Below are 25815 nucleotides of genomic sequence, written 5' to 3'. Positions count from 1 at the left end.
GAATCAGTAGTCAAAAACCTCCCAACACAGAAAACCCTAGGACTAGATGGCTTCAGTGGTGAATTCTACCAAATATTTAAAGAAGAGTTAACATTAATCCTTCTCAAACTCTTCACAAAAATTGAAGAAGAAGAAACACTTCCAAACCCATTTTATGAGGCCACAATTACCCCAATACCAAAGCCAGGGAAAGACTACAGGAAAAGAAAACAACAGACCAATATCCCTGATAGATATAGATGTAAAAATTCTCAACAAAATACTAGCAAACCAACTTGAACAACACATTGAAAGCATTATACACCATGACAAGTGGGATTTATCCCTGGGATGCAAGGATGGTTCAATATATGCAAATCAATAAATGTGATACATTATATTAATAGGATGAAAGATAAAAATCATATGATCTTCGCAACAGATGCAGAGAAAGCATTTACAAAATACATCCTTTCATGATAAAAACTCTTAATAAATTGAATATAGAAGGAATGTACCTCAACATAATAAAGGCTATATATGACAAACCTACAGCTAACATTATACTCAGTAGAGAAAAATTGAAAGCTTTTACTCCAATATCAGGAGCAAGAGAGGGTGCTCACTCTTACCACTTTTATTTAATATAGTACTGAAAGTCCTAGCCAGAGAGACAAAGAAATAAAAGGCATCCAAATCAGAAAGAAGTAAAATTGTCATTAATTGCAGATGGTACGATCTGATATATAAAAAACCCTAAAGACTCAATCCCAAAACTGTCGGAAGTAATTAACAAATTCAGTAAAGTTACAGGATACAAAATCAACATATAGAAATCAGTTCTGTTTCCATACACTAACAATGAAACATCCGAAAAAGAAATTAAAAAAAAAATCCCATTCATGATAGCATCAAAACAATAAAATAATTAGGAATAAATTTAACCAAGGAAGTGAAAGATCAGTACAATGAAAATGACAAGACTTCACAAACAAATGGAAAGATATCTCATGTTCATGAGTCAGAAGACTTAATATTGTCAAAATGTCCATACTACCCAAAACCATCTATAGATTCAACACAATCCCTATCAAAATTCCAATGGAATTTTTCATAGACATGGAAAAAAATCCTAAAATTTGTATGAAATCACAAAAGACTTTGAATACAAAGCAATCCTGAGAAAGAAGAACAAAGTTGTAGGCATCATGCTTCCTGATTTCAAACTATACAACAAAGCTATAGTAATTGAAACATTTTGGTATTGGCATATAAGTAGACACACAGACCAATGGAACTGAAAGAGAGCCCAGAAATAAACCCCTGCATTTACAATCAACTAATAGCTGACAAGGGAGCCAAGAACACTCAATGGGAAAAGACAGTCTCTTTAACAAATGGTGTTGGGAAAACTAGATAACCACATGCAGAAGAATGAAAGTGGACCCCTATCTTACACATGCACAAACATTAACTCGAAATGGATTAAAGACTTAAACATAAAACCTGATACCATAAAACTCCTAGAAGAAAACAGGAAAGAAGCTCCTGGGCAATGATTTTTTGGATATGATAACAAAAGCACAAGCAATAAAAGCAACATTCAACAAGTGTGACTATATCAAGCTACAAAGCTTCTGCACAGCAAAAGAAACAATCAAAAAATGAAAACGAACCTATAGAATGAGAGAAAGTATTTGCAAACCATATATTGGATAAGGGTTTGATATCCAAAATATATAAAGAACTCATACATCTCAATTAAAAAAAATCCATTGCTGTGCAGAAGCTTTTTAGTTTGATGTAGTCCCATTTGTTCATTTTTTCTTTTGTTTCCTTGCCTGGTCAGACATGGGACTTGAAAATATGCTGCTCAGACCAATGTCATAGAGCATACTGCCTATGTTTTCTTCTAGAAGTTTCATGGTTTCAGGTCTTACATTCAAGTCTTTAATCCATCTCGAGTTGATTTTTGTGCATGGTGTAAGGGAATGGTCTACTTTCATTCTTTTGCATGTGGCTGTCCAGTTTTCCCAACACCATTTATTGAAGAGACTCTCCTTTCTCCATATATGCTCTTGGCTCCCTTGTTGAATATTAGCTGTCCATAAACGTGTGGGTTTACTTCTGGGCTCTCAATTTTGTTCCATTGATCTGTGTGTCTGTTTTTGTGCCAGTACCATGCTGTTTTGGTTACTATGGCTTTGTAGTATAATTTGAAATCGGGGAGTGTGATATCTCCAGCTTTGTTCTTTTTTCTCAGGAATACTTTGGCTATTCGGGGTCTTCTGTTGTTCCATATAAATTTTAGGATTCTTTATTCTATTTCTGTAAAAAATGTTGTTGGAACTTTGAAAGGGATTGTGTGGAATCTATACATTGCTTTAGGAAGTATGGACATTTTAACGATGTTAATCCTTCCAATCCAAGAGCGCGGAATATCTTTCCATTTCTTTGTATCTTCTTCGATTTCTTTCAACAATGTTTTATAGATTTTGGTGTACAGATCTTTCACCTCTTTGGTTAAGTTTATTCCTAGGTATTTTATTCTTTTTGTTGCAATTGTAAATGGGATTGTATTCTTAATTTCTCTTTCTGCTACTTCGTTGTTAGTGTATAGAAATGCAACCGATTTTTGTACATTGATTTTGTATCCCACAACTTGACTGTATTCCTTTATTATTTCTAAAAGTTTTTTAGTGGACTCTTTAGGCTTTTCTAGATATAAAATCATGTCGTCTGCAAAGAGTGACAGTTTCACTTCTTCTTTTCCAATGTGGATCCCTTTTATTTCTTTTTCTTGCCTGATTGCTCTGGCTAGGACTTCCAATACTATGTTAAATAAGAGTGGTGACAGTGGGCATCCTTGTCTGGTTCCTGTTCTTAGAGGGATAGCTTTCAGTTTTTCTCCATTGAGAATGATATTTGCTGTGGGTTTGTCATATATGGCCTTTATTATGTTGAGGTATTTTCCTTCTATACTCAATTTATTTAGAGTTTTTATCATAAATGGATGCTGTATCTTGTCAAATGCTTTCTCAGCATCTATTGAGATGATCATGTGATTTTTATTCTTCATTTTGTTAATGTGGTGTATCACGTTGATAGATTTGCAGATGTTGAACCATCCCTGCGTCCCCGGAATGAAACCCACTTGATCATGATGTATGATCTTTTTAATGTATTGTTGTATTCGATTTGCTAGTATTTTGTTGAGGATTTTTGCATCGATGTTCATCAGTGATATTGGCCTGTAATTTTATTTTTTTGTGTTGTCCTTGTCTGGTTTTTGTATCAGGATAATGTTTGCTTCGTAGAAGGAGTTAGGAAGCCTCTCCTCCTCTTCAATTTTTTTGGAAGAGTTTGAGAAGGATAGGTATTAAGTCTTCTTTGAATGTTTGGTAGAATTCACCAGGGAAGCCATCTGGCTCTACATCAAACTAAAAAGCTTCTGCACAGCAAAGGAAACCATCAACAAAACGAAAAGACAACCTAACAATTGGGAGAAGATATCTGCAAACCACATATCAGATAAGAAGTTAATATCCAAAATATACAAAGAACTCATACAGCTCAACAACAAAAAAACCAATAATCCAATTAGAAAATGGGCAAAAGATCTGAACAGAGATTTCTCCAAAGAAGATATACAGACGGCCAACAGGCATATGAAAAGATGCTCAACATCATTAGCTATCAGGGAAATGCAAATCAAAACTACAATGAGGTATCACCTCACTCTGGTCAGAATGGCTATAATTAACAAGACAGGAAACAATAAATGTTGGAGAGGATGTGGAGAGAAGGGAATCCTTGTTCACTGCTGGTGGCAGTGCAAACTGGTGCAGCCACTACGGAAAGCAGTAAGGAGTATCCTCAGAAAATTAAGGATAGATCTACCATATGATCCAGCTATTCCACTGCTGGGTATTTATCCAAAGAACTTGAAAACACAAAGGCATAAAGATACTTGCACCCCTATGTTCATTGCGGCATTATACACAATAGCCAAGACTTGGAAGCAACCTAGGTGCCCATCAAGGGACGAATGGACAAAGAAGATGTGGTATTTATACATGATGGACTACTACTCAGCCATAAGAAATGAAGAAATCTGGCCATTTGTGACAACATGGATGGACCTTGAGGGTACTATGCTGACTGAAATAAGTCAGAGGGAGAAAGTCAAATACCATATGATCTCACTCATAAGTAGAAGATAAAAACAACAACAACAAAAAAACATGTAGCATTGGAGATTGGACTGGTGGTTACCATTGGGGAAGGGGGGGGGGCAAAAGGGGTGATTAGGGTCACGTGTGAGGGGATGCACTATAATTAGTGTTTGGGTGGTGAACATGATGTAATGTATACAGAATTCGAAATATGATGTACATCCGAAAAAAATAAAAATTAAAAAAAAATCCAGTTAAACAATGGGCAGAGGAAATGAATAGACATTTTTCCAAGGAAGACATTCAAATGGCCAACAGGTATATGAAAAGATGCTCAATATCACTAATCAGGGAAATGCAATCAAAACCACAATGAAAAGAAGACAAGACATATGTATTGGTGAGGATGTGGGGAAAAGGGAACCCTTGTGCAGTTGGTGGGAATGCAAATTGGTGCAGCCATTATGGAAAACAGTATGGAGGTTCCTCAAAAAATTAAAACTAGAACTACCCTATGATCTGGCAACTCCACTCCTGGGTATATATCTGAAGGAAACGAAAAGAGATATATAGACTCTCATGTTTATTGCAGCATTATTCACAACACCCAAGATATGGAAACAACCCAAGTGTCCGTCAACAGATTAATGGATAAAGAAGATGTGATACATACATACATACACACACACACACACACACACACACCCCACAGAGAAATATTTTTCAGCTGTGAGAAAGAAGGAAATCCTTCCATTTGTGAAAACATGAATGGACCAGTGAGAATATTATGCTAATTGAAATAAGTCAGACAGAGAGAGAAATACTGTATGGTCTCACTTATATGTGGAATCTAAAAAAGCCAAACTCATAAAAACAGAGAACACAGCGGTGATTACCAGGAGGTGGGAGAATTAGGGAGATGTTGTTTGAGGGCACAAACTTGCAACCAGGAGATAAGTCCTAGAGATCTAATGCACAGCATTAGTGATTATAGAGAACAATACTGTTTTATAAACTCCAAAGTTGCTAAGAGACTAGATCTTAATTGTTCCCACCACAAAAAAAGAAATGATAATTATGTGACCTGATGATTACGCCACAGTGGTAATCATATTGTAATATATAAATGTATCAAAGCAACACGTTGGACACCTTAAACTTACACAATATTATATGTCAGTTATATCTCAATAAAATAAAAAGATACCATAAGAATAATACCTAAAAAGATTGGTTTTTAAATAGTCACTATAAGGCATTTCATGGCCCACAAACTTAGCAGCAAAGCACGCTCAGTGCATCAGCTTAATTCTAGGCCTGCATGTGGCATCTGGGGAACTTAGTGGGATGCTTTGGGGATCGGAGATACTGGCAGCAAAGCCACCATCTGGACGGGGAATCTTTTGTTAATTCCCCATTTTTAAAAACTGCCCTCTCTGCCAAGGGTCAGCCTGCATGGACAGCGGGCAACTGGATTCAAGTGTGTCCCTAAAGCAGGAGACAAGCCTCAACGAGGCTGCTTGCTCTGATATGAGCTCTGCCTGCAAATTCTAGAGCAGGGGATCCCCTCCGAGGGTGGCTAACGCCAGGACTCCAGGACAGAATGGGCACCTCTGGCTCTGCTTCTAGACAGGCCCAGCTGCCTGATGGAGTGAGGGAGGCAGGGTCATCTCACGTGGCCTCACAGGGCTGGTTCCTGGGTCTAGGTTGGTGCAGGGTCAGGCAGTTTGGGCCAGACCAGGTGCCCAGGAATGGGCTGGCTGCTGGGGTGTGAAGCAGGTACTGTTCAATATCTCATGAAAAACAAGGGCATTTCTGAAAACTCATGCCTGCCCCCATCCATTAGCATCTGATTGCTATGTGAGGTTACATCGTCATCACTATTTTTATAATAAATTCAACTCCAATCATTGATCTCTGGTCAGTGATAAATATTAAACCTTCAGAATATGTTGTTTAGATGCTGTGCTAAGCAAGATGGGTTCAATTTCCTTCTAATTTTTTTGGACTTAAATTTATTTAATTTCCACCCCGTTTAAGTTTCCTTGTATTACAAGCCTCGTTCTAGATCACAGCTCCGCCTTCTTGTGAATAAGGTCTATTGTACATGTGAAAAACACAAAGAAAAATGACACAATGGAAAAGGAGAAAGTAGAGCTTAAAGATAAAGGGATAATTAGAACATTGCTGAACAAAGGAAGTCTAATGAAAGGGTTGTATTTGAAATGCATTGGCATGTTACTGTATATAGAAGTATGAACTTTTCCTAATTTTGTTTCCAATATTTCCTAGATTCTTCTTGCAACTATACACTACACTGAGCAATATAAAAATCTAAACCAATTCATGTTTATAAGTTACCAACCTTAATATCTGGTCAAATCAAGATTTAGCAGTTAAATCCTTATTCCAATCTCAGAAAGAAAAAGTACACTAAGCAGCAAGGGGCAGACCCCCTTGGCCAGGGGCAGCGTCTTTGATCCAAGCAGGGACCCTTGAGACCAAGGTGGCCTAATTTATTCCCTTGATTCTATGATGCTGTTGAAGGAATCGAGGGTCAGCAAAGTATGGCTTGCAAGCCAAATCTGGCCCAATAATAGTTTTTCTAAGTTTTTTTCAATTTTGGTTGTTCTTTACACTTTTAAATAGTTGAAGAAAATCAAAAGGATAATATTTTGTGACATGCGAAAATTGTATGAAATAGTTTTACTGGAATACAGCCATGCTCATTCACTTAGATATTACCTACGACTGCTTTCATGCTACAGTGGCAGAGCTGAGTAGTTGTGACAAAGACCATGGCGCCCAGAAATCCTACAGTATTTACTACCTGGTCGTTTATGGAAAAAGTTTGCTGACTCCTAGATTGGAAGGCACACTGGAGATTTGGTAACAGCTATGGGAGAAAGGTTTTGGTTGTTTGCTAAAATATATAAATCAAGTATAAGATGTCTCCTGATTTCAGAAATATTAAAATATATATATAAAAAAAGTCTGTGACTCAAGTGACATGGTGGTAGTCAGATCTGGCTTTCCAAACATTATATGGATTCTCTGAGCCTTTAGGAAATGCTTTAGAAAGAATTCTTTTACATAAGGGGGTTGAACTAGGTAACCGAAGACTGTCCAGCTTAATTAAAGCTCCAGAATTTGTCATTCAAATGGACAGCCACCATCACTCACGTCTTCCATTGTTGGCTGTTCCATTACGAGTCATTTCCCTTTGAACCTATGGCCCTGTGGGTCACATACATTTACAGCTGAGTCTCTTATTCACTGTAGTTACATTCTATAAAGTCATTACGAACAGTGAATTAGGAAATACTGAACCCTTGCTCCTAGGGGAAATTCAGGGTTAGGTTCCCACTAGCTATTGGTCACAACATTTTTATCAAAAATCAGTACATAACCTTGTTTGATGTGTGTTTCTGTTTAAAGACTCCTTAATTGATATTTATTGCTGATTCCTTAACATTGAACTCACGGCCAACAGCACTATAACTCACACCTGAACGAAGCTTATTGAGCACACTTATTTCCTCCATAAGGCACATCACAGTCTTCTTGCAGGAACACTAGATAATGCAGGGGCACTTTGGGGACCATTTTAAACAGAAAAATCACCAAAAAAGATGCAAAAAATGTGCTATCAAAGAGACCACAGAAAAGACACTTACTAGATGAGAGCTGGAACAAGAAGGCAGAACATCGCCTTGTTTGACCCTAGCTGGGAACATGCACATCGGACAACTCAAGTTTTTTACTGCTTGGTGCATGTCTGTGAATGACTGTGAAAGTGATGTATTGATTTGGGGGTTGCAAATAAATTTTAACAAGTAGGCAAATTCGTAAATGCAAAATCTGCAAATAATAAAGATCGACTATGTGTATACTACTGCAAATAATGATGACTGACAGTGTATGAAACTATATACACTTTCTAGTCCCTTTAACCATGACCTTGATAAACCAAATTGATCAACTGGCATTGTCTTGGCCTTTCTGATCTCAGATATTTAAAATGATATGCCCTAGTCTAAAGTGGCACCAATAATAAACATTCTTCTTTTCTATTGCTTAATAATGTCTGTCTCCCTTATGCAATTTCTTCATTCTTTCTTTTTTTTCTTTTTTTGCTGAGGAAGATTAGCCCTGAGCTAACATCTGTGCCAATCTTCCTCTATTTTGTATGTGGGTCACTGCCACAGCATGGCTGCTGACGAGGAGTGTAGGTCCATGCCCAGGAACTGAACCTAGGCTGTCAAAGCAGAGCACACCAAATTTAACCACTAGGCCATGGGGCTGGCCCCTCTTCATCATTTCTTTTTGTGTCAAATTAGGCCTTAGGTTTAAGGCTCCTTTCCAGCATATTGATGAGTCTCTTGTTTCATTCAATTCTTACACCCTGCTCCACTTAAGCTTTCTGCCTTTCAGACACCTGCTACCTTCTTTCAGACTTGTGTGCATGGTGTGCCACAGTTTGCAAACTGCTCTTCACACTCATCATCTCCTCTGATTGACACAATCTTAAATAGATTATATTATGCCCAGGACAGGCTGCTTTATTTGTGAGGCCCAGTGCAAAATGAAAATATGGGGCCCCCTGTTCAAAGTTTACTAAGAATTTCAAGATGGTGACAGCAGAATAGTAAGCCAAGTCTGGGACGCTCTGCCCTGATGTCTCCCACAGGTGGTTCTCCCCCTCTTCCACTCCTGCCTTCTGCTCCTCTCTCATTTATGAACCTGGGAAACTGCACTTAATCACTCCCTGTCTTAATTCCTTTCTCTATACAAAAGGTAAAAAAATGAGTAAATATTACTATTATTCCCTTTTTATGGAGAAAGGAATTAAGATGAGGTGATTAAGGGTAAACAGTAATATTTACTTATCCTTGCCTCATGGAGATATTAGAAGGAATTAGTGACAGGACTTAGGAAGAAAGGCACCCGGTAAATCCCAGGTATTATATAGTTATTTTATATTGTAAGAAGAGGGATTTAAGCTGCATAAGAGGCGAGGATTTATTGACACAGGTGTTAGACAATGAGAGAGTTTTCCAAAATCTTCCCTAGATATATTTCAGATTAGGAAGAGATTCCTGTGTGTCAGGTTAGATCTAGATGCGATTTTTCTATGAGCAGGGCTTCCAGGACCCACAGTAGTTCTTTCTACCTGATATTGTGTTTTTTCCAGAAAGCTCACACTATGGCATCTTAACTCTCACAGAATCAGGTGGGACTGGAAAGCACAATTCCTTTATACCTCCCCAGACAAGGCCAAGTCCTAGTTGTCCTCCAGCATTCTTTTAAAACTAGCTGTGAACAAGTAGCACATGTCCTGTGGGCATGCAACTTATGAAATTTAATTAATAATGAAGCCAAAGGAGTAGTTGTCATAAGAAGAAATGCTTTTTCCCCCCCTCTCTTTAAATTAGGATCAGACTCAACTTTAAATTTTGCCAGTTAAGGATTAAAAGAAACAAACTACTGTCTGTTATCATCCTAAGTTCGTAAGTGAAAGATTTTGACACCAAAACAAACAGAAGCAAGAGAATGGGAGAAAATATCTTCAAATTATCTATCTGATAATGGGTTAATATTCCAGGATAGATAAAGAACTCCTACACCTCAACAACAACAACAACAACAACACAACCAATTAACAAATAGGCAAAAGACTTGGGTAGAAAATTCTCCAAAGAAGACATACCTATGGCCAATAAACATGTGAAAAGATGCTCAATATCACTAACTGTTATTGTTAGTGCTGTCAAGTAGATTCCAGCTCCTAGCCACCCTGTATACAGTAGAGTGGAACCCTCTCTGGTCTTTTTGCAACATCCTCTCGTTTTCTGATGCTATATCAGACAATGCTCTGCTGCTATTCATATGTTTTTCATGGCTAATTTTTTAAGAAGTGGTAGGTCAGGTCCTTCTTCTTCCTCGTCTGTCTTAGTCTGGAAGCTCCGCTGAAACCGGTCTACCATGGGCGACCCTGCTGGTATTTGAAATACTGGTGGCATAGCTTTTAGCATCACAGCAACATGCAGCCACTACAGTATGACAACTGACAGACAGGTAGTGTGGTACCCTGACCAGGACACAAATCCAGGCTGCAGTGGTGGTCTAACCACTAGACAAACAGGCTGGCATCACTAATCATAAAGGAAATGCAAATCAAAGCCACAGTGAGATACCAGCTTAACACTCATTAGGATGGCCACTATAAAAAAAAAAAGCAAATAAGTGTTGGCGAGGATTTGGAGAAAGTGGAACCCTTGTGCTCTGTTGGTGGGAGTGTAAAAAATTGTGGAAAACAGTTTGGTGATTCCTCAAAAAGTTAAACATAGAATTATCATATGATCCAGCAATTCCACTAGGAATATACTCAAAGAATTGAAAGCAGGGTCTCGAAGAGATACCTGCGCACCCATGTTCACAGCAGTATTATTCACAACAGCCAACAGAAGCAACCCAAGCATCCATTGACAGATAAATGGATAAATAAATGTTTTAAATCAACCTTTTCCAAAGAGGTAAGGGAATAACCTAGATTTTGCATTAAGTCAGCCACAGAAAACCATGACCAACCACGAAAGACCAAAGGAGACAAAGTTCCGTGGCTGCAAGTGGAAATTAACTGTCATTATAATTAAGGTATAAGTAAAGTATGATCTTCCAGATTGGAGAGAAAGGACTCAGGACCAATATTACTGATAAAATCATGAGTTGAAATGCAAGATCAGCTTTGAAGCATCACGGCTGCCTTCGATGCCAAACTCTCTATATGGGTGATATATATGCACACATTCATATCTGTATCTGTGTCTGTATCTAGTACATATATATATATATATGTATATAGTATATAACAAAGCTTTCACTAATCCCAAATTACTCATGCATGGGTCAAGGTCTGTCATAAAGTTTGTTTTGGGGTTATTTACAAAGAGAGGGGTTGCTAAGCTATTATGATTTCTTAGCTGTACTTAAACACACAAACACAAAGACTTTCACTCACATTCAAAATGCTCACTTACAGGGGCTGGCCCCATGGCATAGTGGTTAAGTTCGGCATGCACTGCTTCACTGGCCTGGGTTCGGGGGTTCAGATCCTGGGCATGGACCTACACCACTTGTCAGCCATGCTGTGTTGGTGACCCACACCCAAAAAATAAAGGAAGACTGGCACAGATGTTAGCTCAGGGCTAATCTTCCTCAAGCCAAAAAAGAGGAAGATTGGCAACAGATGTTAACTCAGGGCAAATCTTCCTCAGCAAAAAGCCCCAAAGCCAACAAACATGCTCATTTACATACATGCCATCACATGACAGAAAGATGCATACTTATTTTCTATTCATTAAAGCAATTTTACTAAGAAGGTTTACTAGACAACACCTTTACTTTTTTTTCAGTTAACTCTCCTCCCTGTTTGCTTTGTGGCTTCTGACAGTTACTGGAAACCTCACGGGTATTAACACGAGTTGAATCAATGAGCTATTCTTCACAATAACCTCCTCGTTGCTATGGCTAAGGAACAGTTTTCAGACTGTTTGCTAACTGACCTTTCTGCAGCTTCTGCCCCTCTGAGCCCTCATTTGCACAGTGGGGGACACACTCTTTTCTGGCTGGTTCCCTGTGTCCCTATTTTTGCCTCCTTATCTTACCTCAGCACTGCTCCTTCGCAGACTCTCTGCAGGAGCCTCCCTGGTTTTGGTCCCTGGGCGAGTTTTCCCTCCAGATTCAGCTCTGGGCCCTCCTCTCACCACACTGATGCCTGGGCAGTTCCATCTACCCACAGGCTTCAGGGAGCACCACGTGCTGCCGCTTCCTGAGTCTGCATCAGCACTTGGCTCTCTTCATGTTCACCTCCACGGAGCCCAAGGCTCACCTGACATTTCCCCTGGGATGTCCTAAGGGTACCTCAAATCAGTACATCCAAAACACACGCATTGTCTCCCTTCACAAAGCTCCTCCCTTGGGTCCCCTCTTAGTGCACCCCCTGCACCCCACCCAGCTATCTCCAGCCAAAGCCTGGGAGTCATTTAGGCCTGTCCCCTCCTCTCTCAACCTCCTCCTCCTGGCTTCCTCGCCAAAAGCCATCCATTCCACCACCTGAATACCTCCTGGGTCCCCCTGCTCCACCCACTTCTTACACTGCACCAGCATCCTAAGTGGCCTTTTGTTCCTCTTGCCCTTCCTCTAATAGATTCTCTAGGTCAGCACTGTCCAATATGACTTACTGCATTGCCCCCAATGGTGACAACTAACCACATGTGGCTACTGCACCCTTGAAATGCAGCCAGTGTGACTGGGACCTCAATTTCAAATTTTCCTTAATTCAGAATAATTTACATGTAAATAGCCACACGTGGCTAGCGGTTACTACACTGGATGGAGCAGCTCTAGATTCTCCACAGATGTGCTCGAGATCCCTCAACGCTTCCTTACTGTGGTTTACAGATCCCTTCATCATCTCCATCCTCATTTCTCTCTGTTCCTCTCTGACACTCTTGGATACAATGAAATTCTCCATTTCTCAAAATCCCCATGCTTTCTCTCCCTTGGGCTATGAATTCCTCTGGCTTGGAGTAGCTTCCCGCTATCTGTCTGGCCAACTCCTACTTTGCTTTTGGGGCTCAGCTTAGCAATCATTTCCCTCATCTCATGCCATGGCCCATCTGCACCCTGCCACTTCCCCTTCCAGATACTACACCTATGGTCCTTACAGTCCATATGGAGCACCTATCACACTGCACTTTAATGCCCAGTTTACTTGTCTATATTTCCCATTAGACTGCATACTCTGTGAGGGCAGGCACCAAGTCTCCTTTGCTGCTGAGGTCTCCTTAGCACCAGCACCATGCCTGGCCTGCTGGGGGCTGCCATATGTGAACCTGCTCTGCCAGGGGCTCATGTCCTGGGAGCAGCACCCTCACTCTCAGAAGCAGAGCCCCTTGGCAGTGCTTTCTTTGCACACCCCCATGGAGACTGTTTAGAAGGGACAACTGAGGTACAGATGGCTCATTCCACAGGGTATAAAACAACTGGGCACTGAAAAATATATTTTCTTATGTAGTGTCCTGGTTATTCAGATCCTCTTTTCGACAGGTTTAGGAAGACAGTAATTCAGCTGTGCTGTTGCCTCTCACAATATGAACTGATTACAAACCCTAGGGGAGCTTGGAGACACACAATCATGACCTCTGACTGACACTGCCCTTAAACCATTCATAGGTGAACAAAGAAGGAACAGCAGGTAAGGACACCCTTCAGATCTATGGAGAGTTACGTCTCCCGGATGGGCTTCGTGGCCCCTGCCACCAGCACATAAAACACACCAATCCATGAACTGCCCAGACCTTTCCACATCACACCCAAAGTCATCAATTCTGTATTTATCCATGATATTGAAATAAAAGAACACTCTGACCTATTTTTTTCCATTTCCCCCATTTTTATTTTTAAATATATTTGATGCATTTTTTTTCAATTACACAAACATTAAAATGTTTTAAATGAAAATAAGTACTCATTGGCACAATTCATCCAGGGCAATGCATTGTGAACTATGCTATACCCCTGAAATGAGAAATCTGTTAAGGCAAATGGCAGTCTCTATGTACTATAGGGATGCAGAAAGAGACGCCATAAACCGTTAATAACTGTTCCACTGGTTTCACCAACTAGACAAAGAATCAGATCTGCCATGTCCATTATTCATCTAATTTGGAATCTTCCCTAGGAAGACTTCTTTTTCAGGAGTGGGTCTTCGTCTCCCCTGGTGCCCTGGAAGATAAGGCTCTGCTCCCTGAGCTGAGGAGCTGACTCCGGAATAAACAACTCTTCCTTTATTTAGAATCTTTCTTAGTCATGATCTTGTCAAAGAGGAAGGCAGTATAACACTGCTAACAATTATATTAAATAGTTGTTTCGCTCAGTGAGACAGAGCAAGAGAACATGGCTTTGCATCCTGATCTCTCTCACACACGCACACACACGTGTGGCACTGCCAGCACTGGGTATTTTATTACAGATATAGAATCAATCTCAGTTTATTGTCACCTGAGCAACCAGAAGAGAGGGAATTTTCTCTCCACACACCACAGCAGCACGGCCAGCCTTTGTTAATTATTAGCAGTGTTCTGATAACACCCTGGCAAGGATGTTCAGTTCACCAACATCAGTCCTTCCTGATGGCCACCTCATAGCAATCGCCATCAGCTCCATCATCATCACCTTTAATCCCTTCAGTGAATTAGAAAGTGGCTCTGGCACACCCCAACATGTTTGCACCAAGACCAGTCTCCACTGGTAAACGTCTAGCAGGATGCTCGGAGAGCTGACGCTGGTGTGCACTGGGACCTGCAGGACCTGGGAATTGCTTCTGTGCTGAATCAAGTCTAAGTCTCCACTGTCAGATAAGACAACTTACGTGCTTCCCACCCTACACTGTGGAATGGTCTTTCCTGCCTCCTTCCTTGCTTGACCTGGCCCACGTTAGCCTGTCAGCTCCTTGAGGCACATGCTGTGTGCCTGTTTGCGTGTCTCCGTGCTGACAAGTAAATTACAACTGCATGAAGGATGCTGTTTGGTGGTACAGAGACATGGTTCTGGGGAAACCCAAACAGTCTGAGAAAAGGGGAAGCCACGGGGTGAACAGCTGTTCGGTGCCTGTTATGTGGTTGCTGCCTCTGTCCCTGTGTTATTTCATTCACTTCTAAAAATTCCCTATGAGTATTATTTCCATTTTACAGATGAAGAAACTGAGGGCTGAAAAATTTCAGGGAAGTGCCTAAGTTTACTGAGAGAAATGGTGGTGACAGCCCCACAGGCCATGCTCTTTCTGCTGTCCCTGGAGTCACATTTCTGTGGTGGGCTCCTATTTTGGCCTCAGAACTTTTCCTGAGGAGAAACTGACTGGAAAGACGCAAAAGAGAATCAAATGTGAAAGTGAGCGGGCTGCCCGAAGGGAGGACCGAGGCGAACCTGTGGCTCCCATTCCCCAGTGTGCGGTAGACATACTCAACCGAGGTGTGCGGCCATCTTGAAGCCACCCATGTGGAGTCATGACGGAAATGGCCGCCACCACAGCCTGCATGCAAGAGCACGTGCTCATTAAATGAGCAATGGGAATCTCAAAATAACTCGTTAACCGTCTTGGCTGCTTGCAGCAATCTCTCTTTTGCTGGTGACTGTGTCACTGAGATGTGACACCCTCTTCACGTAAAGAATGAAGTCTCCCCAGTGTGCACATGTAGCATTTACTGTACAGATGTTCTGCTCTCAGCCCACCTGCCTTTCTCCCCTCGTGGAAGGGAAACCTTGGCTCCGAGAGCCTGGCTAGGGAACAGTCACTTCAGTGTTGGGCATTCCCTCTGCAACCACAGAAAGCAATGATTCAGCAATACAACCTCACAGTGTTTCCTCTGGTTACGCAAAGAACAGCGTCTGAGTGACACACCGGTGCCTGCCCAGGCAACCAGTAGGTTCTTACCCGGGTTTAATGATCATATGCAGAGACAAAAACCTGCACACCGAGGCTTATAGTAAGACAGACCTAACTAATGTTTTGTTTTGAGAACTGCTAAACATGCATAACATTTTAACACAACACCAGGCTCACCGCCTTCACAATGCAACCCTGTGCCTCACAAAAACAATGCATTCCAGAAGGTGCCAGAGAAGATCCAAATGTGTCTGGAAAGCCGGAGAGCAGAGCAGCTGTTTTTCATGTTCCTCAATGCTAGTTTTCTGATCTCCAAAGATGCAGCCTAGCTGAAAACCAGCAGCTGCTACAAGCCTGAAGCTCTCCTTCATCGGGAGGTGGTGTCAGGAGCACTAGACAGCGAGTCAAGAGGATTCCTGCTGCCCCTGGCTACCTACGGACCTTGAAAAATCACTCTCTGGGCCTCTGTCTCTTACTTCATAACATAAAGATTCTCTGACACTCCCTTGGAAGCCTTCCATGACCCCTGCCCAGCACAGCTGGTTCCTATACCTTCTTGACAAGGCCTTCCATCGACTCAGAATAAACTTCAGTGGGCCCACAACGCATGGTGTGCTCACCTCGTCAGAGCTCCCATCATGCTGCCCTGTATGGTGCTCTCTGGTTGCCCAGAGCAGGCTGAATGCTCCCTGGCATTGGGTCTCTTCCCCTGAGTACATTGCCTGGCACTTTTAGACACCAAAGTATTTGCTGAATGAGATGAACATCTTCTTCTATCAGACAAGTGGGATTCTTAAGGACAGGCATTCCGTCCACACTTGCACCTCAGGTCCTAGAACATGGCAGGGGCTCACTGACACACGTGTTCTCAAAGGGCCCACTGCCCTGGCGACCAATTTCATGACCTCCTGCCTTGCATTATGCTCCAGCTGCCTCTCTAGAATCTAAGCTATTTGAGGGCTGGGTTGGTGTCATACATTTATTTTGTATCCTCTGTAGCCTTATCAGTTTTGCTAGGTATGAGGCACATTTCTGCTGTGTGTTTACTGAAATAAAGTTGATTACAATGGTATGACCATGAAATTATTTAACAGAAAAAGGGCAATCTTTGCCCCCCAAAAATACCACTAATATTACATTTAACATTTACTAACTGTTCTACACACTGATCACGACATAAATAATCCTTGATCTCTAAGAGTGAATAAAAGTTACCAAGAAATTCATTAGGAATGTGCTTCTTACACAGTGGAAACTAACAGCCACTCCTAGCAATAGCCAGAAAATTACTATTAATTGTCAAATTCTCTCTAAAAGAATAAGGAATCTCTATGCTTTACATAAAACACCCAAACATCTACAATGCCAAAATACATCTATTCCTAGGAGCTTGCCCACAGCTGCTTCCTTGGAAACATTTTTTGGGGAAAGATTGATGTTCAGAGGGTTTATGATTCGTTAAAGTTGGCGACCCATTCAAATACTTAATTGCCAACCTGTTCTTTCAGAGAATGTTCCTTTCCCTCACCGTGGCACTGTTCTGCCACGTGCACCATGTGGGAGAAATCCGTCTGATGGGATGCTACTCAGCAATGAGTAGGTATGAACTTTTGATATATGCGAAAGAATGGATGACTCTCAAAGTGATTATGTTAAGTGAAGGAAGCCAGACAAAAAAGACTACATATGTGATTCCATTTATCTGAAACACTAGAATATACACACTAATCTATACAGTAATGCACCACATAACAATGTTTTGGTCAACGACAGACCACATATATGATGGTCCCATAAGACTAGTACCATATAGCCTAGGTTTGCCATAGGTATACCATCTAGGTTTGTGTAAGGACAATTCTATGATGTTCGCATAATGACTAAATCACCTAACGATGCATTTTTCAGACCAAATCCTTGTCGTTAAGTGATGCAGGACTGTACTGCCAGAAAGCAACTAGGCAGCAGGAGGTAGGAGGACAGGTTAAAAAAGGGCACAAGGAAACTTATAGGGTGATGGATATTTTTGTTGTCTTCATTGTGATGACAGTTTCATGGGTGTATCAAACTTCCCAAATGGTATACTTGACGCATGTTCTGTTTATTGTGTATCAATTATACCTTGATTTAAAAAAAAACAAAATGAAAAAGATCCTTATTTGCCTTGGGGGATCTTGCAGAAAATCATCATTTCTGATATAGCCATTTGGCAACTGTTTGTTGAGTTCCTATCTTGTGCCAAACAATGAGCTGGCACTAAAAACAAGCTGGCAGAGGACAGTTTGACACATCAACCACTGGTGTGGCCTCTGTGTTTCCACTGGGCTACTTTGCTTAAGGCACCAAGATGCTGAAAGACTGTGGAAACACAAGTTTTAACTTCTGTTGTCAGTCTCATTACAAGCAAATTGCTTCAAAATGTATCATCTATTATCATGTGTTGTGACACATACATACTTATTTTGATGTTGCACTTGTGCCTTCTGATACATTCGAACAAATAAGAGAATTCATCAAGAAAGAACCACAAAACCCCACTTTGAGTTCTATTAAGACAGACTTTCCATAAAACCAACAAAACAAAGTAACTGTGCTCCTTGCTGTCATGTAGGTGATCCATGTTCCATGCTCTAGCTTCCTGCATTTCCTTTTGCAAGAGTTGTGAAGACCATCATTTACTGTGTTCTCCAAAGTCTTGCTTGTCATCATCTCTTATTCCTAAGATTTTCCATTAAACTATGCTCTTTAGGCCACTGACAATCAGCAAAACTATCACTGAATTCACCTTGTTCGGATTTTACTCATTGCATGAAAAGTTCAGAGAGAGCAAAGCAACATGACAGCACTGGGTCTTCAGTGTAAAACACTGGAAAGTGACATTCTTTTATCAATCAACCCACAGAGAGATACTATTCCACTGGCATAAACAAATCTTTAAAGGATGAACCATTATTTCAATAGTAATACTATTATAATATTGGTCATCAAGCCTGTCAACATTTTCCTTGACAACAGAGACATATTTGAAAAAGAATTCCTCATACAAATGATATGGGCAGGACTTTGGCAATAAATTTTCCAAAAGAAAGTATGAAAACCTCACAAACATGAAAAACTAAATTAGCATGACTGTGTACAACTCTTTTTGAGCCAGAATTGGAGAAAGTGCTTGCAAAGTGAAACAAGAAGCATATTTTAAATGACATAACAAAGCCAGTTATCCAAATTGATATTTTGTAGAAACTGTTAACCAACACCTCAACTACATCTATAATTGATTAAATTAGAAACAAGCTCAGAATTTACTTTCTATATTTACACAAGACCAGAAAGGTGACTCCTATGAAGAACAGTGAATATAAGATTCAAAATTTGGCAAAGATCGAGATGATCCAAGTTGGCCCTGGACCACTAATAATGTTTTTGAAAGATTAGGTTATTAGTTTAACAGTGGTAGAAGATGGACACTATTTATGCACTGTTAAAGCAAACATTTTTATTAACCAAACATCTTCTAAACTGCAAGCAGAAACGTGAAACTTGATCTGACACCTGTAGAACATCTGAGGGCCTTTCCCGGCCCAGGACACAGGGGTTTTGCCATTTTGGTGTACATTTCTCTTATTCTGCTCAGAAATGAGAAGAGCCACACCCTTTACTTTAAATGATGTTTGTTTCAAAGCTTATTTGAAGAAAAATTTCCTTCCTAATTAGTTCTCAACTCTTGCTGCCTTCCATCGGATAATCTACCCTTATTCTTCCCAAAGCCCTGAGAACTCTTTCTCAGCTCTACGGTTTTGTCTGGTCAGTAGCATGTGGTTGTTGATCCTTCATTCAACAGGCACCAAAGGGACCTACTTACGTCATGCATGGAGTCCAGAAGCTTGGTCAGTTGGTAGAATCTCTGCCAGCTCTGCCCAGAATTGTTGGGACACTTTGTTACCATCTTCCTTAGTTCTTTGATATAATTTGTCCTCATTTCTTCAAATGCAGCCTGGCATTTGAGGCCATCCTTTGGAACTGTGTTTAAGGAATACACACATGTAAATTCCCAGATGGAAAACAGCTTTAGCATCTTAGTAGTTAAATGGCCAAGATGATTTTGAGGTCATTAGGCTCACACTTTTAGATTGATACCGAATCTCAATTACCTCATTTATGAATAAATTTGGCAGTTATCTATTGGTAAACCCTTGTACACATACATATACAAAAGAATAATAACTGCTATTTATAGAGTGTATATTATAATACACTTTGCATATGTTAGCTTGCTTAATCTCAATCTTATGACATAACCATTTTATTATTCTCATTTTACGGATGAGGAAACTGAAGACTGGAGTTTAATCACTTGCCCAAGGACACAATAAGCAAATGGCAGAGAAGAGGTATAAACCTAGGTGTGTCTGTTCCCAAAGCCTGCCTCTTAACAACAATGCTACATTGTCTTGCCACCTGTCATCAAAGAGTTTTATGAATCCTAACTTGCCAATACTTCAGAAGTAGGAAAATATACTTTGATTTTCCAGGACAACTGGAAGAGCCACAGATAATCTAAGCTGAGGCTAGAATTAGAAAGTAACATCTTCACATTCAAGTTCAAATATCAAAGACACTCAGGGAAACCGGCTGTCTACCAAGGGGAGGCGATACATGCAAAGAAGCACTTTCCATCCTCCTTGCTCCAGGATCACATGACCACTGAGGTGCTGTCACGTGACCTCTGAGACAACGGGATGGTGGTTCTGAGCACTGGTGTGTTTGCAATGGGGTAACACAATAGTGGCTCTGCATGCAAGGCAAAAGCTAAAAGTTTCAAAAAGAATAAACTATGTTCATTTTTATCTTTGATAAGGCAGAAAATTAAAGATAACATGTTCTTCTTTCCTTTTATGTAGTGGCTAGCTGTTATCATCAAAGAAAAAAATCTCACTTAAAAGAATGCTTTGGGATTCAGGACCCAGAAGCATATCAAGTGCTTGTGTGACCTGCTGAAAGGAGACGCTCTTCCCCAAGACACAATGTAGAAGCACTTTACGGAGAAAGGGTGCGTCTGTGCCTGCATTCTGCCAGGAGACGTAGGGTGGAGCAGAAGCTGAAGGCATCCCCTTTGAAAATCTCCTTACATGTTTGTCTTTTTTGTTTTTTTTACTACAGCCAATACAGTTATGTTTATGATTTACCTTTGAAAAATAAAATCACTTAGAACTTCATTTTTAGAAGATGAAGACCTAATGAAAATTCATCTTGTGATATTAATATTCTGAATTTAAAACTGCTTTTACTTTCACGTCTTAATTGCACATATTTGCTAATTTATCATAACTGGTATAAATAATAATTTCTTGGGTCATCAGCGCTTGAGAATGGCTAAGTACATGTGTGAGTACTATGTGCCACCCCAGAAGTCAGGAACACCGCTGTTTCTAAATAAACCCTGTTGTCCCATATAAAATATGACTTCTCTTGCAAATTAACTTCACAAATTATGTTAATAATCTCCTCCTTGAGTTTAATGTTGAGGCTTTTGATTTGTGGTTTATCTAAATCTATTTTTGTGGGGAAAAAATAAATCCCTAAGAGCAACTGCACAAATTCCTGAAGATGCCACAATATTACTTGTGGTTTAAAATATCTGACATTCACATTCAGATAAATGCCATCCATTATGTAACACATAGGTTTTTTTCTTTTTTTTCTTTAAAATTAAACCCTTGTTTAAAAAGTATAAAAAATATAAAGAAGGATGGTAATAACTGGGATGTTAACAGTAAAACCATAGATCCATTTTCTACCAAAATTTTAATTTTAACCTAAAACTTTCTAAAGGAGACTGAAAGTTTGCAAATAACAGCCTACATGGCCCATTTGCAGATTAACATTTATTTTTCTAAGTTATGAAATTTTATGCAGTAAACCTTTAGTTTTTCAATATGGATACTTATGGATGTCATCCTATACATTAAAAAATTACCTAAAATTAGAGTGAAAATATTTCACTATTATATTTCAATACTATTTGGTACATCTGAGATTAACCAAAGGCCTTCATATTTCTGATGGTTGTGTTATCAGGTTCTCAAGATTATGAACAATTTGTGTCAAATTTTACTTATCTTTTACTGCTGTAACCGAAATGTAGTTGTACCATTTTCCCAGCCAAATTTTTTAGAAGTTGAAATAAACCCACAAATAAAAAGAACTTAAGTCAAACCTCAAATTTTGGAGGTCTGCCCAGATATTCTGAATTTACTTATTAAATGCAGCAGGGCTGCTGGAAATCAACCAAAATCTGTGGACTGGAGAAGAGCAAAGAGATGACTGGGGTGAAAGTTTGTCTGCTTTCCTCTGTAAGCATAAAGAACATGTGACTCTCTTCATGTCACTGCTAAAAAAACTTTCTTGATACACTGGATATCAGGTGTGTAATAAGAGAAAAATTTTCATGCGTTCTGTCATGGATTAACGAAAAAAGCTTGCTAAAACCTGCAGTTTCTATGATTCATAAAATTCTTTACTTATGTTTTCCTACCTTTTTATTTTGCTTTTCCTGCATCTACAAAAATCAGAAATGAAAGTACTGAGCTACTTGGAAGCTAATAAATTAATTCGGGTAGCTTCAAAATGATATCAGAACTGATTATAGGCTGACTGATGAAATGGATGTAAAAGGAGAAGATGCTAATTAAGATTGAGGAATCAAAATTTATAAAGAATTAGTATACATGCCTTTTTAGAAAAAATATTTAAATTCTATCATCCATCTGATCATTTTTTAACATTTTTCTAAGAGTAATGGTTATTGACATAGCTTGTAAAGGGGAATAAAATCACTGTCACTGAATGTAAAGATTATATTTCCAAAGTTATATTCCAGAAAGGATAAAGGAGGAACATCAGAAACCTGGAGGAAGAATGGAGCAGGGAGAAAGCGCCTGGTCCTACTGACCCTGCAGAGGAGCGGCTGCAAACACAACGCTACAGGAGATGGGCTGAGAGTAATTAGTGAGGAATGGTGGGGCCTGTGGCAAACGGGAGGGAACATGCCCTGCCCCAGGCCGTCAAATTGAATGAAAATAAAACAAGACAAAAGGCCAAAAGCAACCTAAAAAACCTGCGCAGGCCAAACAAAACACAGCTGTGAAGTGCTGGCCCCACCTCCCTACCAGGCTGCTGGTGTGCCCCCTCTCCTGGAGTCTAGATTCCGCCTGCTCGCTGCTCTGCTCTCCCGGCTGCTGTCGGGAGAGCATGCGCACCAGCCTCCTTTCCACTCCTTCCTCCCTGCTCTGTGGGCGAGTGGGAACAACACTCAACGTGAATTCCAAAGCCCTGGGCTTGAGTCCTAACTCACAGAGGACACTGAGCAAATAACACTCGTGTGCCTCCTTCTTGTTAACTGCAGACTGGAGCTATCAATCTCAGAGGGTTGTTTGAAGTATTAAATTAGATAATACAGGGAAAACCCTTCGTCAACTTGGTGGTGCTAAACAGATTCTTACCCACAGTCCCACTGCATCCCCTCTTCCTGCTCTGCCTGATTCAGGCTTACTCTTCCTCAGACCCGGCCCCTCTTTGCTGGAAATAACATCCCTTCTTACCCCTTCTGTCCTGATTACCTTGGCTAGTGATGCCACTTTCTCCCAAATGACTCTACTGAAAACTGCCCCTTCTCCCAAGGCCCTGATTCACGGGCCAAGGGGAGGGCTGGCCTTGCTCTGGATGCTCTTTTCTGCTTCCAGGTGGTCACTCAACAACCTCTCCTTCTTTGAAGTCCATGCCATTCGCCCTGGCATCCCTGGTATCCAGAATATTTCTCAGTTTCTTCAGTGGCCACAGCATTTGGCTCAGAGATTTCCTCTCCCTACTGTCCCCTGCCATCATTCTTGGTCTCACCCTCATGTGATGTGAGCTTCCTTAAATTCTTTCCCCTCTGTTTGAAAATGCCTGTGCCGTTGTCTGAGGAAGAAGTGCTCAACATCCTTGCCAAGGCTAATCCTGTCCTCTCTTGTCTCTCCTGGCGCCTTATGCCATCAACTTCTCTCCTCTCATACTTGGTGCCAGAGCCTAAAAAAAGCCTTCCCATCAATCTGCAAGTCCCTGGCCATCTGGCACCTGCCCGATGCCGAATGGTCAACTCCAGTAGGCTTCTCTCAGCATTCTCGACTTTCTCTGTGGAAGCTATGCTGTTAGTCACGCCCCTCTGGGAAACCAACCCTTGGCTTCCACCACTGTACACTCTCCCAGTTTCTCTACCTCTCTGACAGTTCTGTCTCTGTCCTTTCAGCCCCTGCCATCCTCCTTCCATGTAGTTCAAGGGGATCTTTCCTATTCTTTCTGGGCCAAGGAGACCCAACTCACCCTTTGAGTTTAGACTACAATTTTCTATAAGGGTAATTTCAAGTTTATATCTCAATACCCAAACCTGTCTTCTGACTTCCAGTTTCAAATTTTCCCCATCATTTAGCTTCTCTATTAAGATATATATGAAAATTAACCCATCCAAAATAGAACTCATTATGCTCCACAAAATCTGCTCCAAGTCCCAACATAAATATACTTCTCTTAATGGTATCACTACTATCCTAGTCATTTCTCTGTGCTGAAAACCTGTGTCACTTCTGACTCATACCATTTTTATTTCCCCTTCTAGTCAGCTGCCAAGGCCAACTCCACAATGTTTCTTGAATACATGTGCTCCTGTCCATCATATCACCGACCATCACCATCCAGGCCATTATTTCAACAGCCTCACAGCAGGTCTTGTGCTTCTAGTCAGGTTAAATTCTCTGTCTGTCTTTGCCTCTCTCCTTCCCCCAACCCTTTCCCCAGTCTACTGCCAGATACATCTTCATGAAGCCATAAAATGCAGTTTTGATCATGTCAACTCACTGCTCAAAAGCCTTCACTGTTGCCCATCTAATAAAGGCCAATGTCTTTCAACAGGCATTGAATATTCTGGTCCAATCTATATCCCAACCCTATTCCCCACTCCTCCCCAACCCTCAATATAATCTGATGAACCTTGGAAAATTAAATGAATAAATAACATAAAAATTAAAAAATTAACAGGGAAAACAACTCTCCATAACTAAGTGCTACTGCCTGGCTAAGCTTTCTCATATTTCCACACTCACACCGTTACCTGACAGGAAGGCCATCTCACGCCTCTTATTCAATCCAAAACTCCTGAAAAGCTCTCTAAGACTCAGCTTCACCATGAATCCCTCCCTGATCCCTAGAATTGAACATGCTCTTCCCTTCTTTGAGCTACCATGACCTTCTTTAGCCCTATCATCACAGATAATCCCTTTCCACAATGTATTAAAATTATCTTTGAATTTATCTTACAGTAAAACTCCCTGAGGACAGAGGCTATGCCTCATTCACCCTTGCAGCTCCTGAGTGGCCCAATCCTACCACACATATGACAGACACTTAATAAATATTTAGTGTCTGTCAGACGGATGAAGGAATGGAGGGATATGCTCTTTCATATACTCAAAGCTTCATACTCTGCAAGTAACTTGGTTCATCAAAGACCAAAGCCTTCCTCCCACTTGTTCAAAATTTTTTTATACCAACTACCTGACACTATAAATAGGCTACTCTCCTAAAGGGAAGCTGCTCTGACAATGAAAAAGCGTCAGGGAGGACATCAATTTACTTGTGCTTAGCAGCAGCAGAACTTTCATTATGGTGTATTCTTCAAAGGTGAGCTGCAGTCGAACGAACTGAAGGCTGATTTGGTGCATCCCCTGGCATAGTTCATACATGGCCGACTGATGCATCTTCTCTCTACAAAGGAAAAGAAAAAAATGTCTGAGAATGCAAGGTTTATTATCCAACCCAGACTGGAGGCCCAAGGCAGCTTAATAAGAGATCTGAGTCAAGAGTTTTCCTTTTGGCTCCAACATGGAGTGGCTGTGTATTTTAAAGACAAGTTAGATGCCTTTCACAGTGATTGGTAAATAGCTTCTGGACCAACACTTCCGTGCCATTTACTAGTACCCTGTGAGAATGTGTTAGAAGCATTGAAACCAGCCTTTCTCAAAGTGTGCCATTATTTCATTTATGTAAAGAGTAATAATGACTGTGGTATGTGTTATAGTGAGCTCATCCACAGAGTAGAGAAGCTGCTGTGATGTGGAATGAAGCCCACAGATTCCTGTTCCAGAGTCTACCAGCCACAGATACTTATGCTTTCAAAAG

The 25815-nt window shown here is 40.5% G+C and overlaps 1 protein-coding gene and 1 long non-coding RNA gene across 8 annotated transcripts in view; one reads left to right on the top strand and one right to left on the bottom strand.

The window, feature by feature from the left end:
* LOC138923293 (uncharacterized) overlaps positions 1–21805 on the top strand; it is a 30952-nt gene extending 9147 nt beyond the window's left edge. Inside the window, exon 3 of the long non-coding RNA XR_011436749.1 lies at positions 20505–21805. This is a non-coding gene — a long non-coding RNA (uncharacterized lncRNA). The remainder of the gene's footprint in view (positions 1–20504) is intronic.
* NR3C2 (nuclear receptor subfamily 3 group C member 2) overlaps positions 1–25815 on the bottom strand; it is a 325844-nt gene that overhangs the window by 13051 nt on the left and 286978 nt on the right. For all 7 annotated transcript variants that reach the window (XM_023636455.2, XM_023636454.2, XM_070261544.1 and 4 more), the window contains exons 7-8: positions 25271–25401; positions 19466–19623 (exon numbers count right to left, since the gene is read on the bottom strand). In XM_023636455.2, the coding sequence (XP_023492223.1) occupies positions 19466–19623; positions 25271–25401 (289 nt within the window). The remainder of the gene's footprint in view (positions 1–19465; positions 19624–25270; positions 25402–25815) is intronic.

The sequence above is a fragment of the Equus caballus genome, chromosome 2, assembly GCF_041296265.1.
Source record: "Equus caballus isolate H_3958 breed thoroughbred chromosome 2, TB-T2T, whole genome shotgun sequence".
Taxonomy (NCBI): domain Eukaryota; kingdom Metazoa; phylum Chordata; class Mammalia; order Perissodactyla; family Equidae; genus Equus; species Equus caballus.
The sequence above is the reverse complement of the archived record's forward strand: the minus strand, read 5'-3'. Positions and strand labels throughout refer to the sequence as shown.